Source organism: Kogia breviceps, chromosome 1 (genome assembly GCF_026419965.1).
Source record: "Kogia breviceps isolate mKogBre1 chromosome 1, mKogBre1 haplotype 1, whole genome shotgun sequence".
NCBI classification, from domain to species: domain Eukaryota; kingdom Metazoa; phylum Chordata; class Mammalia; order Artiodactyla; family Physeteridae; genus Kogia; species Kogia breviceps.
In genome coordinates this window covers 141,632,105-141,651,580 of record NC_081310.1, presented here as the reverse complement: position 1 = coordinate 141,651,580, position 19,476 = coordinate 141,632,105, and the positions used below count along the sequence as shown (strand labels likewise).

Below are 19,476 nucleotides of genomic sequence, written 5' to 3'. Positions count from 1 at the left end.
AAAAAAAGAATGTGAGCTATAAAACATTTGCTAAATTGTATCCAGTACTAAAAAGTAAATGTAAGCAAATATTTCCTAATTGAAAAAAAAATGAGAAAGAATAATTTTCAACTGTATAATTCATATTTTCATTCAGTAAGGAAAGTAATTTTTATCTTTGATACACAAAAAGATAACCAGTTTATACACATAAATATTAAATCTCAAAATCTATTAAGCATCTATAATATACTAGGCATTGGTGTAGGGATATCAAGAATTTTCCCTTAAAAAGTTTTTAGCTGGGCTTCCCTGGTGGCGCAGTGGTTGAGAATCCGCCTGCCGATGCAGGGGACGCGGGTTCGTGCCCCGGTCCGGGAAGATCCCACATGCCGCAGAGCGGCTGGGCCCGTGAGCCATGGCCGCTGAGCCTGCGCTTCCGGAGCCTGCGCTCCGCAATGGGAGAGGCCACAACAGTGAGAGGCCCGCGTTACCACAAAAAAAAAAAAAAAAAAAGTTTTTAGCTGAAGAAAGGAAAAGGACACATATATGGCTAACCAAAATATAGGAATTATCTTATGTTGCTGGTGAGCATATAAAATAGCACAGTCACTCTAGAAAATGGAGTTTTTTTCAGTTAAACATACACTCACCATACAACTAAGCAATCCCACTCCTACATATTTACTCAGGAAAAATGAAAATAATGTCCAACCAAAGACTTACATGAATATTCACAAGTCAGAAAATTGAAAGTAATCCAAACATCCATCAACTAACTAGTGAAGAGATGAATAAATTGTGGTATATCTGTATAATGAAATAATACTCAGCAATAAAAATGAATAAACTATTGAAACACAGAATCACATGAATGAATCACAAAAGCTTTATACTACAAGAAAAAAGACAGACACAAAAACTATATGCTGTGATTTCATTTATATGATATTTTTTAAAAGGCAAAACTACAGTGACAGAGCACATCACTGGTTGCTAGGGGTTGGGGATATGAAAAGGGGATTGACTGCAAAGGGTAGGAGGAGAATTTAGGGAAACAGAAATGTTCTTCATGACTGTAACAATGGTTATACAATTACATACATTTGTCAAAAATCATCAAATTGTATATTTTAATTGGTAGATTTTATTGTATGTAGATTATATGTCAACAAATGAATATATTTTTTATATATATGTAATAAGACAAGTGATAAACAAGTAAAGTTGCTCTGAGAGTACAGAAGTAGAAATCAGCAAGGGGAGTAGAGGGAGAAGGGAGTAGCAAAGCCTGGATTTGGGCTTAAAAAGAATGGAATTCCATCAGGCAGTCAGGCAGGACAAGGGCATTCTAAGGTAAAGAAAATGAAGAAAAAGTCAGTACGTTTGCAGTTCAGTGTTGTCAGAGTAGGATACCTGTGGGAGTGAAAGATGACAAAGAGAGAATGAATGAAGTCTGACTGTGAGATGTACTTGACTGTTAAACTAAAAATTCTGGACGTTATCTTGCAAGACAGTGATTCCCAACTGCTGGATGGAAAACCAGACGCATCAAAATTTCCTAGGAATTTTAAAAAATAAAATCCAGAACAATTCTAAGGTTCCATTGTTAAAGATTCTGATTCATTGTTGCCTCAGTATCTGCATTTTTTTCTTAAAGCTTCTCATGTGGTTCTGATACGTAGCCATATTTGGAAACAGTGCTATAAGAATGGAGAATCATCAAAGTTTTTTAGTAGAAGAACAACCTGATAATTTGTACTTTATAAAAATTACTCTGGTAGCATTGCAAGGAATCAATATTTTAGTTAGAGGAGATTCTGGAGGGGTACAAAATGCATAGAATGTTCTAATATCTAGGAAATATGAGGTCAGATGAAAGAAAGGAAAATACTTATTAGTTTCATTATGTTCTAGGCCCTGTGATATATACACATTTTATATCCAGAGCTCTGGAGAAACATATATATCAGAAATATTTGTACCCATTACTTTATTTATTTAATATTATTTATCATTTTTGTTTTAAATATTTGCTTTCTGCTGCTTTCACGTAGTAGCCAAAATAAGACTGTTATGGGGAAAAATGTATATGTCAATATTTATGAGGCAAGCGATTATTTCATTCATTAGTTATAAGTACTTGTAGGAATATCTAGGTCACTTATTAATTCTGTCATAAATAGAAGTGAGTGGAAAGAATGGTCACTGTCCAAGCATTCAAATCTATGGTCAAGATGTACCATATTGGGCTTCCCTGGTGGCGCAGTGGTTAAGAATCCACCTGCCAATGCAGGGGACATGGGTTCGAGCCCTGGTCCAGGAAGATTCCACATGCCATGGAGCAACTAAGCCCACGCGCCACAACTACTGAGCCTGCACTCTAGAACCTGTGAGCCACAATTCCTGAAGCCCGCACGCCTAGAGCCTGGGCTCCACAACAAGAGACACCACTGCAATGAGAAGCCCACGCACTGCAACGAAGAGTAGCCCCCACTCGCCCCAACTAGAGAAAAGCCCGTACACAGAAACAAAGACCCAACACAGCCAGAAACAATAAATAAATAAAATAAAATAAAATAAAAAGGTGTACCATATGCCATATGTGCATTGTGAAAACAATTTTGATTTTTTAAAATAGTATCAAAATATACACATAGAAGAAAGTCTACCTTGCTTAACCTTTCTCCTTCTGTGAAGAGCAAACCATGCTTCTGACATCCAAACATAAAACTTCAGACACCTAACTGGCATACAATCCTAAGTGAGTCTGAGTCTTTTTTTAATGTATCTGTAAAACAGTTCCATCTCTAAATATTATGGTTTTATAACTCCTTATGATTCTTTGCTCATTACCCTCTTCCTCTGCAGCTCCAACACAATCAATTGCCAAATACTACTTATTCTAACTCATCACACCTGTCACATCTTTCCTCTTCTTTCCATTCCCATTGTCACTACAGTTTAGGTCCTTATTACATAAGAGAGAAATCTACAAAGCTGTCAACTCAGTAAACTGGATATAGCAAGTGCTCCTTAGTGATCATTATTAGATTAATAGAATTTTTTAGAATTCCCGTCTACAAAACCACTCCTATCCAAAGTATCTGACCCACTATCACCAATTTATTTTTTAATGAGATTACAATCAAGTTGGTTTTGTTCTTAATCTCCCCTCTTAATTAATGAAAACTGGCTGTTCACAGGCATTTTAAGGACCTCTTTCACATGGCCTCAACTTATCTTTCAAGATCTAAATTCTCACAATCTCCTTTCATGCACCCTACCATCTCAACTCGATTCCTTGCTGTTCTCTCTCTATATAACTACAATTTATTTTCTAAACTTTAAGAGCTTTGTTTGCGCAGTTTCCTCCTGCCAAATGAGTCATTCTGACCACCTTACAAATGCACTTGAAAATAGTGGTCATCCTTCAAAGATCACATGATAGGACTATAATGAGGCATGACCCTGTGAGTACATTTAAATTTTGTGCTCTAGGCAATTAACTTGCTTCACCCTGGTCCCAGTTCTATAATATCATCTAAAAGTTTTACTTCTTCCACAAAGTCTGCCCTGATTCTTCTCAATAAATTGTGATTCCTATATCTCCTTTAAACCCCCAAAGTATTTCGTATCTCTCCCATGGCTTTACGTCATTTAACAAATTCAACAAATATTTATCGGGCAGCTTCTATGTACCCAGGCACTGATCTAGGAGTTATTCATAGAGTTTGGGTCCTAGTGGGATGGAGTAACTGATTCCATTAGCATATTAAGCTTGCTGCCAAGAACAAAATCTTTGTAGGTCTACGCATGATACCTACTCAATAAACAGTTATTGAATTCGATTTACAAAAGAGATCTCTACATGCTTTTATAACTTATGAATTACAAGCAAATACAGACATGATTTCTTATTCATTCCACCTTTAAACTTACCTACTAATATCATTGTTGCTTAGGTCTAGCCTTTCCAAAGATTGCAAGAGTGTAATTTCATCTGGAACAGATTTTAACTTGTTATCTCGCAGGTCTAGCACAAGGATAGAATTCAGATGCTTAAGGTGCTCTGCCCCTAACATTTCAATCTGGTTTTCACCTACATGTAGTTCCTACAAAAGCAAAGATCAATCATGTGTATTTCTGTATTCAACTTTATACTAGATAATGAAAATAAATTTGAAATCTTGATTTCAAATCATTGAAAAACACAAGGAAAATTTTCTAATTACTAAAATGCTTAAATTTTTAATTATATTTAAGTGATCTTACAGTTAAAGAAAAATGACAAAAAGGAAAATTTTCAAGAATTTCCTAGTAATTTAAAAATTAATTAAAGGTTTCATCTGGAAGAAAGTTCAAAGTTTATAAAACCAAAGCAGAGAAATGATTTAGTAGTTACATTTATAGAATAAAAACACAAATACAAGAACTATACTGATAAAAAATTAAAGTTTTAAAACAAATCAGTAAAAGTTTAAAAAGTTATTTATATTATAATAAATGTTTGTTACTCAACATTTTTATTAGTGATTATATATACTGATTTCTCACTAGCAGAATCTAAGATTATCATAGATAATTAATCTTATTAAATGATAACTTTTTCAGTTATTTATATCATTGTCACCATTCTGTTTAAAAGTAACTCTTGTTTATGGCTTCCTTTGCTGTACAAAAGCTTTTAAGTTTAATTAAGTCCCATATGTTTATTTTTGTTTTTATTTTCATTACTCTACGGGGTGGGTCAAAAAAGATCTTGCTGTGATTTATGTGAAAGAGTATTCTGCCTAGTTTTTCCTCCAAGAGTTTTATAGTGTTAAGTCTTACATTTAGGTCTTTAATTCATTTTGAGTTTATTTTGTGTATGATGTTAAACTTAAAAGCTTTTGCACAGCAAAGGAAACCATAAATAAGACAAAAAGACAACCCTCAGAAAGGGAGAAAGAATTTGCAAACAAAGCAACTGACAAAGGATTAATCTCCAAAATATACAAACAGCTCATGCAGCTCAATATTAAAAAAACAACCCAATCAAAAAATGGGCAGAAGAGGGCTTCCCTGGTAGAGCAGTGGTTGAGAGTCCGCCTGCCAATGCAGGGGACACGGGTTCGTGCCCCAGTCTGGGAAGATCCCACATGGCGCGGAGCGGCTGGGCCCGTGAGCCATGGCCGCTAAGCCTGTGCATCGGGAGCCTGTGCTCCGCAACAGGAGAGGCCACAATAGTGAGAGGCCCACGTACCGAAAAAAAAAAAAAAAAAATGGGCGGAAGACCTAAATAGACGTTTCTCCCAAGAAGACATACAGATAGATGGCCAAGACACACGAAAAGATGCTCAACATCACTAACTATTAGAGAAATGCAAATCAAAACTACAATGAGGTATATCATCTCATGCAGGTCAGAATGGCCATCATCAAAAAAAATCTACAAACAATAAATGCTGGAGAGGGTGTGGTAAAAAGGGAACCCTCTTGCACTGTTGGTGGGAATGTAAATTGATACAGCCACTATGGAGAACAGTATGGAGATTCCTTAAAAAACTAAAAATTGAACTACTATATGACCCAATAATCCCACTACTGGGCATATACCCTGAGAAAACCATAATTCAAAAAGAGACATGTACCCCAATATTCATTACAGCACTATTTACAATAGCCAGAACATGGAAGCAACCTAAATATCCATCAACAGATGAATGGATAAAGATGTGGTACATATATACAATGGAATATTACTCAGCCATAAAAAGGAATGAAATTGGGTCATTTGTAGAGATGTTGATGGACCTAGAGTCTGTCATACAGAGTGAAGAAGAAAAAAACAAGTATTGTATATTAACACGTATGTGTGGAATCTAGAAAAATGGTAGAGATGAACCTATTTGCAGGGCAGGATTAGAGACGCAGACATAGACAATGGACATGTGGACAGAGGGGGATGGGGGGACAAATTGGGAGATTAGTATTGACATATACACAGTACCATGTGTAAAACTGATAGCTGGGAGCACCTGCTGTATAGCACAGGGAGCTCAGCTTGGTGCTCTGTGATGACCTAGATGGGTGTGACAGGGTGGGGGGTGCTGGAAGAGAGGTCTAAGAGGGAGCAGATATATGCATACATATAGCTGACTCACTTCACTGTAAAGCAGAAAGGAACACAACATTGTAAAGCAACTATACTCAGAAAAACAAACAGAAAACAAAACAAACTCAACACTAATGCATAAAAGTATACATACAGAAAAGCAAAGCACAGCAATCTTAAATACAATGTTAATGCTACACACTTAACACCAAAAAAAGTAATTAATATTAAACAGACTTTATGATGAGGTAAACATGAGTTGGCAACTTACAGAATTAGATACATATTTATTCATTCCTGGTATTCCAGGTTTCCTGCACTATGGTCCAACTTACTTTGTTAGCCTCATCATCTACTACTTCTCCAGTTATAAACTACTTTCCAGATGAAATGGACAATTTCTTATTTTTAAAATTGATTACTGCTTTTTAAAAAAAACTATTATTAACAATACCATTAATATATTTAGTCATCAAAATTCTGAAAAATAGGAATATAGGAAAAAATAACACATAACTAACACATATTTTCAATGTAAAATATGTTTAAAATTTCATTTTCATGATTAACTTTCAGAAAATGTATAGTTATTTAATAATCAACTAAATAGTACCTTTAATAATTTACAAGAAGGAAATTCCGGTAGAAAACGTAATTTATTCCTCCGCAAATAAAGCAATTCTAGTGATTCCATGCTAGCCAATTCAGAAGGTATAGTTTCCAAGAGATTTGAATTACAATTCAAATGCTTTAATCCTGTAATATATATTTAGTGAAACACAAAGATATTTTAATAGAGAAAAAATATTGGCTTATAATTGTATATACATTCAAAGAATGTGCACATAATCATGAGGACTTACAAACCTGTGATGTTCTATACTGCTATAATAATCAAGAATCCTAGAATACCACTGAATTACATAAATGTAAACTAAAAGTGTTTTATATTTAGTTATAATTAAAGAGAAACAATGATATTAAAATCAACATTTAATAATAGTTCAGGTCATCTTTGTAAAGATTTAAAAAACAAAGTACTCTAGTACTCCTTTAAAGTACTCTAAAATATATAAACTATATACTATGAGATTATTTCCCTCAGTAATTATACATCTTTAAAAAGGAAAAGCTTAAGGTAAACATACATGCATACTACTCGTATGAAAGAATGTCAAGTAACTCTGGCCAGTAGTAGCTTAGACACATCTGTATTTAAAATAGGCAATTGATGTTCTGTCAAAAACCCTTGGATTTCTATGTATTCCCTCTTATTCTTTCATCTACTCACACTGCCTCTCTCCCTGTTTTCTTTCCTTCCTTTCTTCTTCTAATTTTTTTTAAGTTACATTCTTTCTCTAGCACCTTAGCTAACACTCTTGATAAGAAGGTATAAGATAGCTCAAGAAGAATGTTCTCACTTGCAGCATCTCTCTCACCTCCTGGATCTTTCTTAAAAGGCAGATCAGAAAACAAAAATGGAAAGAAAGTAAAGGTCTTCTTTCTCTTAAGACTTTAATAAGCAGTTTTCTCCCTAATCCATATTACAGATTCTTCCACTTACAATGGCCACCATATATTTTCCACTATATATTCTCAGCCCTATAGTTTGAATAGGCAATATGCATTTTACAACTTTTTTTCCTGTACTTTGAGCCTGTCAATTTTAACATAATTCAAGACTGAATTGATGTACTGCCTTAGACTACTTCTTTCATTGTTTAAAGAAGTTAACTGCTTTCAAAAACAAATTTAATAGTACTACTTTCAACTTATGATAATTTATGTATTATTTGGCTAGATCACTGAGAAAAATGTCACAATCTGATCTACCCTAGATCCAATAAATTCTATAAAGCAAGTTTGTTTAAAATTTAGAAACTAGCTTTCACAAGTGTTTGCATCTAAGAGCACTGATTGAGAATAGAAGCAGTACATAGAAGAAAGTGAGGTGGATGGACCTAGAGTCTGTCCTACAGAGTGAAGTTAAGTCAGAAAGATAAAAACAAATACCGTATGCTAACGCATATATATGGAATCTAAAAAAAAAAAAAATTGGTACTGATGAACCTAGTTGCAGGGTAGGAATAAAGACGCAGACATAGAGAATGGACTTGAGGACATGGGGTGAGAGGGGGAAGCTCGGGCGAAGTGAGAGTAGCATCGACTTATATATACTACCGAATGTAAAATAGTTAGCTGGTGGGAAGCAGTAGCATGGCACAGGGAGATCAGCTTGGTGCTTTGCGATGACCTAGGGGGTGGAATAGGGATGATGGGAGGGAGGCTCAAGAGGGAGGGGATATGGGGACATATGTATGTATATGGTTGATTCACTTTGGTGTACAACAGAAACTAACACAATATTGTGAAGCAATTATACTCCAGTAAAGATCTATTTAAAAAAACAAAGAATGTTTATATATGTATAACTGAGTCACTTTGCTATACAGCAGAAATTAACAAAACATTGTAAATCAATGATACTTCAATAAAAAAATAAATTTAAAAATATAAATAGTAAAAGTTAAAAAAAAAGAGCAATGGGGATGGAGTAAGAGGATGCAAACGCTGGCTCTACAATTTACTACATAATTTCTAAGCCTAGGTTTCTAAATCTTTAAAATGTAAATAGGGCTTCCCTGGTGGCGCAGTGGTTGAGAGTCCGCCTGCCGATGCAGGGGACACGGGTTTGTGCCCTGGTCCGGGAGGATCCCACGTGCCGCGGAGCGGCTGGGCCCGTGAGCCATGGCTGCTGAACCTGTGCGTCCAGAGCCTGTGCTCCGCGACGGAAGAGGCCACAGCAGTGAGAGACCCACGTATCACACACACACACACACATACACACACACAAAATGTAAATAATATGCATCCCTACGAACTTGTAGAACTATTATGGCAGCAAAATAATACATTTAAAAGTATTCTGAGTTACAAAGAACCATGCAAATGTTAGATACTGTTCTTGGAATCTCATCATGAATAGTGAAATAATAACTAAATGTCCTACTGGTGATAGCTTAAAAGTATCATTGTCATGGCTGAAGGACAGAAAGCATCTGAGCATAATTATATAGTATATTAGAAAAACTACTGTAAGTTCAAAGTATTTTTCTACTGACTTCAATATTTGCTCCTCTCTCTCAATATTTCTACTCAATTTGTGAAAAAAAAATGCTTACATGCGCATTCCAGGTATCATGTTTTATGTTTAGCTATACTTTCTGATACCTTTATTGAAAATGGCAAAGGCAAGCAGAGTCAACTACTGGTATCACAACTAAAGGTTCCCCTGAAATGTCAATTCAATTTATGGCAGATTTAATTTATGCATTCCTGTTATAAATTACAAATAACCATTAATCTAAAGTAAAACAGCAGTGATGATTTTGTAATGTATAAAAATATCACTATCTTATACACCTGAAATAATATAATATTGTTAGTCAATTATACATTAATTTTTTAAAAAGTCAAACAGTACAATTGTACAAATTCACTGCAAGATAATCTGTAATCAACTGTACAAAATCACATTTATGACTTCCTCCACAAAAGGGAGGTTTAAAAAAATGAATAGCCTCATATATGATTAGCAAAAAAGAGTAGTAAGGTCTATAGCTGACAGTGTGGTCATCAACTAAGAAATAACAATAGTTTACCTTTAGACAAAAAAAAAAAAAAAAAAAAAAAAAAAAAAAATCACTATAAAGATTTTGGACTCTAAATCAAGAATTCTAACATGATTAAGTATACTTACTTAAAAGGTACTAAAATGTACCTTCAGTTTTTTTATCCCTTAATATTAGTTCTACAATACACCAAATATAATGGTTCAGTGGTAAACTTTAATGGAACCACTAAATTTTAACTTTTTTTAAAAACAGAATTGACAATTTGGGCAAAACTAGACTATCTCTTGACATTATTACTTATGGACCTCAAAGAGGATACAGCTATAACATAACCACGTATCACAGGTGGCATCACCTAGGAAAGGGGAATGACCTCTTAGTAAATATTGAATAAATGAATGAAGAGGTAGAATAGCTCAAAACCTTAATCAATTTCTCAGCTATACAATATTGCCACAATTTATAATCTTATTTTTTTTTCTTTTTGATATGCCAAAGTATTGTTTTGGCAGTAATTCTTTTTTTTATTGTTTTGTTTTATTATTTATTTATTTAGGCTGCGCCGAGTCTTAGTTGTGGCATGTGGACTCTTAGTTGCAGCATGCAGACTTCTTAATTGCGGCATGTGAACTCTTAGTTGCAGCATGCATGCAGGATCTAGGTCCCCGACCAGGGATTGAACCTGGGCCCCCTGCATTGGGAGCATGGAGTCTTACCCACTGGACCATCAGGGAAGTCCCCTGGTGGTAATTCTTTACAAAGTTGCTAGACTACAATGGCCTGGAGAAAATCTGACTAGTTGTTATTGTTTGCATTTACCACCATAAAACCTATTATTTTATTTCTCTGTAACTAACTATATAAAATTTTATTTTTTTAAATGTAAATTGCACCAATTTCAAATTTTTTTATTTTTTAAAATACAGAAGATTTACTTTTCATTCCACTTATTTCTGCAGGCAAACTCTTCAGTTGATTACTGGAAAGATTGAGTTGCAGCAGGCTGGATAGAGAAGCAAAACTAGCAGGAACAGTTGTAAGACGATTGTTCGAAAGATCCTTTAAAAAGAGAAAGACAAAATGAATGAATGAACACGTAAATAAAAAAAGAAAGGATCCCTAAGGGGAATTTCAGAATTTTGAGGGCATTGCAACATTTAAAAAATCTATTTAGAGATGATATGTTTTGTAACTCTCATTCACTGACAATTTCACAGATCATCATTCATTACCTCAATATACTCTGTGGGCCTACTATGTGCCTAATAATGTAGCAGAGAGGAATTAAAATGAATTCTGACTTCAAAAATATTTTACACAAAGGTTTCTATTAATATTAAGTCATGCTGTACCATGTTACCATGTTTTCAAAAAAAATCTATTTGTTCATTTAATATTTGTTGAGTACCTACGATAAATCAGGCAAACTATATGGTTAAACTGTAACATGAAATGAAAAACATCTTTGCAAGAAAGAAAAATTCTTGGAAGGAAAAAAAAGTAAGCTGAAAAACAAATGGCCATTTTAATTTGGGAGGAAAAAATATTCCCTCTTGGTTCTGCTGACCTCAGCAAATCTGCTCATAACTGAGTACAGAAGTCTACTCTACTCTCTAGTTTTCACTCATTCAAGCTTGCCTAATTAATCTCTATACCTTGATGTTGCTTTAAATCTTTGTTTTTGTTTTGTCTTTTATGACAGAATATTTTTTTGAAACTCCCTTTAAAAGACAATGTTATGAATCAGGTATTCTTCTTACGACATTCAAATCAGATATAAGTACTACACCAGCTATCATCAAACTGTTAGGTAAGGCAAGTAGCAACAATGAATAAGAAAAAAATGACTTAAAGGAACTGTTCTCTGAAGACTATGATTTAGTCTAATGTTAAATGACTGTAACTCCAAATAAATTAAGATAGAAAAAGGAAAAATGCTAGATCAGTGTATTTTTTAAAACATACTGTTATTATAATAACATAAAATAATATTATCATAATCTACAACATCAATATAATAAATGTACAACTCAAATACTCTAAGGTGTAAGAATCAACAGATTACTAATAAATAAATATTTTGTAATATCAAAAGTTACTGACACTAAATGCAATGTAGTATTCTGGATCGGATCCTGGAACAAAAAAAAGGACATTAGTGGAAAAACTGGGAAAATATTATAAAATCTGTAGTTTAGCTAGTAATATTGTACCAATGTTAATTTCTTAGTTTTTACAAATATCCCATAGTTATGTAAAATGTTCACCCATTAAGGTGGGTGAAGGGTATATAGGATCTCTCTACTATCTTTACAACTTTTCTGTAAATCTAAAATTATTCCAATATCAAAAGCTAAAAATAAAAAAAGTTTCTGATAAAGAAAAGATTCACAAATTCTTAAGAAGTTTTAAAGAACCCAAAACAACAGAATTGCTAATAAATATTTAATTACTTCAGTTAATGACTAAATTAGATACAAAATAAGTACAGTGCATATAAATTAATCATTATTTATGTTACGTCATTTCTTCAATATTTATTTAGTACCATTGTGTTAAGCAGTTTTTATATAACTTTAAGAAATATTACTAGCTTAAATTATTATAGATGTTATACTTTTAATGTTTTAATATATTGTTGCTCACATTTATGATTTATTTGATAATGAGTCCTTAAGAACACAGTTCTCAGCTGAAACATCCTTTCATTATGCAATGACTATCTGGGAACCCATAAGGAAAGTTTATTAGGTTTCCTTTAAGCTTTCTACTAGGCTCTTCTTTTTTTTTCTTTTTAAATCAATTGCTATCTTTTACCAATAAATTTTATAAGGAAATCTGATGGCTCCTTCCTTTACCATTCATTTCACCTACCTATGCCTTTTACTTTCCAAACCTTATTTCCAATCTGATCAGATTGAAAAACAAAGAGCTACTGAAGAAATGATTGAAGAGAGTATGTATTTTGATTTCAAACACTAGAGCAGATGGGTGAAATATCAAGAAAAAAATAAGTAAACGAAGCAATTTTTCCCTGAATAAAAAACAAACTTTAAGGTTAAAATGACTTAATGAGTTTTTCAAAACATGTAATTGTGACTAGAACAAGAATGTAACATGAAATAACTATGTGGAGTAGAGATTTATATTAGAACATCTGATCTAATATAGCTGAAGTCTTTCAGATAGGATACCTTACAGTAGAGTCTTACTTCTGTGGTAAAGTGGGGGAACAAAAATAAAAGGATACACTTTGAAGTCAGATTATTTTATGTTAAATTCCTAAATTCCTTACATATTAGTTACATGACTTCAGATGAGTTACCTTTTTTTTTTAACAAGTCTGTTTTTTATCTGTAACAGGGATAAAACTATCTACTTTGCTATATGTATAACAAAGTAATATGTAATATACTATATGTATAGCAAATATAGTAATATGCTATATGTATAGCAAAGTGCCTATTGTTTGTATTATTCTTAACAATATGACTAAAATAATACTTGCATTGCTTTATGGTTATATCTATTTAAGATGTGAAACAGATAGAATAAAAATTTTTACCAGGAAATATGGCCATTTTGAAAAATAGGGTAGAAAAAGCAGGCCCTGAAGGCATTATCTGGACACTCAGAGGACAAAAGGGTCATAAGGGCTACAAAGGAGGAAATGAGAATGGAGATAAAAAAAGGGAATTTGTATACGCTAAAAACACCTTTCCTCTATTTTGCTAAGCCATAAAAGCCTCTGAATAACAATGTCATCCTCAATGGTTCCTTTCCCAAACTCTATTCCTAAATTAAAATTTAAGGTGATTTCCTTCACAAGAAAAACATAAGAAAATCAAATTTACAATTATTAATTTAGCATTCTAATTGTAATTCACAGTTTCTGATAATCTAGTCATACAATCAGCTGCCCATGTACCCAAGATTTCAATCATACATCCAATTGTTCAGCCTAATGAAAAACCCCACCAGCCCCAAATTATATAAATATTACAAAATCAAAACTTACTAAATCTTCTAAGTTGGAAAGTTGTTCAAATCCCCTTGGTATGCAAGTTAGTTCATTATACTGGAGATATAGGCCCTTCAGGTTTCTTAGATTTGTAATTTCTTCAGGGAGTATTTTCAGTTTGTTATGGCTATTGATTGATAAAACAAATGCTGAACAATTTGGTGACAACACAATAAATATTTATAAAGGCATTTTTGCTAATCGACTACCTGGGCTCATTAAAAAAAATGAAGTAAGTTTACTAATTTTAAGTACTTACAAACTTTACATCCTAAAAGTACACACCCATTAAAATGACAGTAATCTAAAGTAATCAAATTGAGAGTTTCAAAGAAATAAAGATTTTTAACCAAACAAATAATTTGTGAACTTTTGATTGGTTCCTTTTAATCAATTTGATTTTACATATAAATGAATACATTGGGCTATAATTTTTACACTGTATATGAGTTTTAGAATTTTGACAAAGATGTGCATATACATACACTACAATGAAGTCACATTTTAATGGGGATTAGCTTTCAACTTAGCACTCAAGACAAAAACAGCTATTTCTGTTTGAGGGCCTGGCATGTCCACATGAATGCAAAATGCAACTCCAGTCTTATTTTTCACCAAATAAGGACTGTTATTTGAGGAACCATTCTCCCTCAAACCAGTTAACTCCAGAAAACTGCAACTTAATCATGCTGTGATAGATAGATTTATATCTATTTTATAAGCCCCAGCTTTTCAAACTATGTTTTGAACACTCAAACTATGTTTGAACACCCAAACTATTTTTTTTCTCCTAAATTAAATCTTCCCTAATCCCTTTCCCCCTGTGTATATATAAGGCAGTTATTTTTCTTGAAAGTCTGAGTATGTACTGAAGGGCAAACAGAGTTAGCTAGGGCCTTAGCCACCTGGCTTCCCATGTACCTATCAGTGAGTACCAGACGCATACCCATGGAATCCCAGGAGTCCGCAGAAAAGTTTAAAAACTACTAATATTAAAAACATGAAATTTTCCTCATTATAACCACTAAAAATTATTTCATAAAAATAAAAATTATTTTAAAAATCAACTGGCCTTAAATTTGTAAAACCAGAAAACATGCAGGTAATTCTAAAACAAAAAATAATCTGAGAATTAAAACTTAAAATTATTATTCTGCTTAATCACTTTCTGAGATAATACAAAACATTTTTTACATGTTAGAAAAAATGTTCGAAAAAAATTTTAAAGAATGTCAGATTTACATGCTTATACTAGCAATACTGAAATAAGCTTAAATTTTACCTGACATTAAGTTTCTGAAGATTTTCTAACTCTCTTATAGCAGAAGGAAGGGATGTCAGCTGATTATCATGTATCTAAAAGTTATTAAAAGACACAGTCAATATCTTAGTCATATAATTAACCATGAGCTTTGCTATTGTACAATATTCTCTGATGATAGTCTCATTATTCTAGCTCAAAAGCATAGTTGGGCTATTGGTAATTTGTTTTGAGTATAGAAGAGAAAAAGGAGTTTGAAATTGACCAAACTGCTGCTCATAAATCATGAAGTGATAAGAGATCAATTTTAAATACTACAGTTTAAAAAAAAAACTTCTCCTCATTGAGTGGAACTTCAATCTCAAATGAGAGATGACAGGGTCAGAAACTAACAGCCCTCTGATGGTATGATTTATGTCAACATTTACAAAAAATAAATGAGGAGAGGGACTTCTCTCATGTTCATACAGAATCATATTGTTTTCAAGGTACAAGGAACCTTTAAGAGAACACTTATGCCAATCCATTCATTGTACAAATGAAGAAAATAAAAACTTCTCTAGAAATCTGACTACATCCAACTTTTTCAGAAATGAAATGGAAGATTTTTGATGATCCTAAGTAAAGTATATCAGAAGTCTGTGGATTATGAAATAAACTACTCATGACATGGCAACTAGGGATTAAAAACATAGTCCCTGAATAAACACACAAAAATTTAAGCCCAATAATTTAAGTCAGTCTTGGAGATAAGTTACAAAAAAAAAAGAAACTCCAAAACAAAAAAAAAAACCCAAAACAATATTAAACACTTGCTTTAACATCTAGAATAATAATGATGATAAAAATAATAGCAATTTTTAAAAAGATGAGTAGCAGCAACCACTTGTTAAATACCAATTCTGTCTGTATGCATTAACTCATTTAATTCAAAGAACAATTTTTAAAAACAGGTAGTAGTACCAGTCCCGGTTTATAAATGTGGAAACTGAAGCACAAAGAGGTAACTTTCCCGAAATCACACAGCTATCAAGTGGCAGAGTCAAAATTTGAAGCCCAATGTTCTGACTCTTAACCATTATACTATGTGGAACACAGTAATTTGTTATTCTTCCTTGCACTCTACCAATTGAACATGGGTCTTCTACTTCTCAAAGCCTAAATTTAGCTTTAGAGTCTCTTCAGACAAAGACCCATATTTACAATCAGTCAACTTACATCAAGAACAGTCAGTGCAGGAAGGAGTCGGAGGTCATCAGTAAGTGACTGAAGTTTATTGTTGGATATGATTAGTTTGGTCAAATCTGTCTGTTCCCACCATCGCTCAGTAGCACTGAATGAAAGATTCTGATTAGCTTCTTCAGGGATATCCACATTTATTCTCCAAACACACTGAGGCACTATTTCCACCACCACCACACCAAAAAAAAAAAAAGGGAAAGAAGTGAGATACTAAGTACATATAACAGCTATTCTGCTGATCTACTGAAAAGAAGTTTCTGAAACACTAAAAAAACTTTCAAATAAATCAAACAAATAGCAATGAATTACAACTATATTACAGTGGAAGTTGATTTTATTCCAAAACAGAATATTAGATATGTATTTTTCATATTAGATCTCACTCTTATCTTCAGTCAACTATATTTATTATATACATTCCCTGCACAGCACATAGTGGTTAGATATACAAGACAAATAAAGAAAGGACTCTACCATTATGCTACCATAACAGAGAAAGTATGGAAATCAACATTTAAACTAACTCATTTATATCTCATAGCAACTCCGTGAGGTAGGTGTTATTTTCACTTTACAGATGAGAAAAATGGGGCACAGAGAATGTATCATTTACCCAGGGTTATATAGCTAGATGGGATTTAAACCCTGGAAAAACTAAATTGTCTTGCTTCTCAGTGAATATTTGTAAGGTATATCTGACTCTGGTAACTGCTATTTTATGTGACGTACAATTTTATTTCTTATCCCATCACACAACATTGTATTACTTCTGTTGCAGCATATACAGCAATTCCTTTGACACTGCAAATAAGACTGTTCAAGTTAAACAGAAAGAGTCCAGGTTTGTCACTATAACACTTGAAGCTCTAGAAAATATTAACTTGCTCTAGTGCTATAGCAGAACTATTTTAATTAAATAGTCCTTCATTCCTTGATATCAGTAGGACGATATACGGGTATGATCTAGAACTTTAGCTGATAGTAATCAAGGCAACCATTTGTTATGCCTTACAGTTACTGACTATCATTTTAAAATGACATTAAATGGAAAGGTGTGGTCAAAGTTTCAAGTTCAGGACACAATCAGGTCGAGCAATCCAATACAATGGTTTTACAGAAGCAAAGCAAAGTTCCTGAAATCTGTTCACTCAAAAAAAATGAGGTACCTATATTTGTATTAGAATAAATTATAAGATCCCTTTCCTACCCTTCTCTCTGCCTAAGCAATCTGCATTTCTCTACTCTTCTATCAATGAATCCCCAGCAAATGGGAATAAAACAGAATGAAAATCCACCCATGTTTATGGACAGAGGTTTATTTTTAAAGCAAAGCAAAGAAACAAACAAAAATGACTCTTTCCAACTCTTTGAGCACAAAAGCAGCATAAAATGTATCTTCACTGTTGTTGTTATTATTATTTTGGTGGGTAGATACGGATGACTGAGTGGGAATGAGAAACACACATCAGCCCAGCACTAGCATGTGAAGTTACTGACACCAAATGGGTCAATAGAAATGGGTACATTTATGTATTTGACTAAAAATCAATGTTACCCTTAAGCAAAAACAGTTACAAATGTGCCATACCAGTTTGGGTCACCAACAAAAAGCTCCAGAACAAGAACAACGAAAAAAAACAAGGCAAGACAAAACAATACAAAAGATAAAAAAATATGTATGGAAGAAGCTATGTGATATGGACAAGTCTACTCCTAAAGAAAATATGTAGAGCATTGTGCATACATTTTCCACTTAACACATAGGTACATTAAGACGATTATACTTAAAAGGCAATGTAATAGAATATATCTTTTTTTGTAAGGAGGAAGGTGGAGAACACAAGAAATTTGTATACAACACAACAAAAATATCTGTTACCCATCAACTACACTAAATGAATGTTAAAATTTTATTATTACTTCAGATATTTTGGTTAACCAAATTTGTCTTTGTAGGAACTATCACATGATGGATAATTGTTGATACCATACTGCTGTTATTAAATATGTATTAATTTGCTTTTCCATAAACATTGACTTACTGCTCATTCTTTTCCCCATTGTTTGTGAAATATCTCAATTTCTTCAAGAGTTTATAGCACCAAGATTCATGACACTTTTCTTCCCTCCCCACAAATTCACTGAAAGGTATATTGTCCTAATTATTGAGGAATTCAGAAGAGCCATCCTAAAAGTAGCTTACCAATTCACAAAACAGAAACTACCAGGTAAAAAATAAATGTCAATAGGCATATAAAAGTGAAAAAAATTTACTATGGAGTTAGGTTTATTTACTTTATGTAATTTTTAAAGTTATATAATATGTCAAATATATACATAAATTAAAAACTAGTATAATGAAATAATGCTCCACGTACCTACCGCCCACATTTAACAGTTATCAACTCATGGCCAATCTTGCTCATATATAATCCCATCTCACAATGATCTAAACTACAATCTTAGGAAGATAGAAAAGAACAAAGTAAACAAAAAAAGAGTAGAAATCAATGACATAGAAAACAAATATGGTAATAGATAAAAAACAATAAAACCAATATCCAGTTCTTTGAAAGTGGGAATATCACTACCAATCTCACAGATGTTAAGAGGATAAGGGAAGGGGCTTCCCTGGTGGCGCAGTGGTAAAGAATCCACCTGCCAATGCAGGGGACACGGGTTCGAGCCCTGGTCCGGGAAGATCCCACATGCCACGGAGCAACTAAGCCTGTGCACCACAACTACTGAGCCTGCGCTCTAGAGCCCACGAGCTACAACACTGAGCCCATGAGCCACAACTAATGAGCCTGTGTTCCACAACTACCGAAGCCCGTGCCTAGAGCCCATGCTCTGCAACAAGAGAAGCCACCACAGTGAGAAGCCGAGGCACAATGAAGAGTATCCCCCCCACCCCACTCACTGCAACTAGAGAAAGCCCACACACAGTAACAAAGACCCTAAAAATAAATAAATAAATTTATTTTTTTTAAAAAGTATAAGGGAATATGATGAACAACTTCATATCCAAACACTCAACAACTTAGAGGATATGGACAAATTCCCTGAAAGGGGGAAAAAAATAAAGCACAACAGCAATAGGAAATCTGGGTAGCCTTTTGAAAGGGTTCCTGGACCCAGTTCCAGTGTGCATATTGTTCCCCACACAACAATTCTCAGACACCCTCCTGGTGTCTCAACTCTGACACTACTAGGGGACATAGAATCAGATTCCACAAGTAAA

General features: G+C 33.5%; 1 protein-coding gene across 2 annotated transcripts in view; it reads right to left on the bottom strand.

Moving 5' to 3' along the window:
• The window catches only part of LRRC40 (leucine rich repeat containing 40), a 53,937-nt gene that overhangs the window by 22,229 nt on the left and 12,232 nt on the right, over positions 1-19,476 (bottom strand). For both annotated transcript variants that reach the window (XM_059058181.2, XM_067005951.1), the window contains exons 2-7: positions 16,212-16,393; positions 15,015-15,088; positions 13,730-13,859; positions 10,647-10,770; positions 6,690-6,832; positions 3,922-4,094 (exon numbers count right to left, since the gene is read on the bottom strand). In XM_059058181.2, coding sequence (XP_058914164.1) covers positions 3,922-4,094; positions 6,690-6,832; positions 10,647-10,770; positions 13,730-13,859; positions 15,015-15,088; positions 16,212-16,393 — 826 coding nt within the window. The remainder of the gene's footprint in view (positions 1-3,921; positions 4,095-6,689; positions 6,833-10,646; positions 10,771-13,729; positions 13,860-15,014; positions 15,089-16,211; positions 16,394-19,476) is intronic.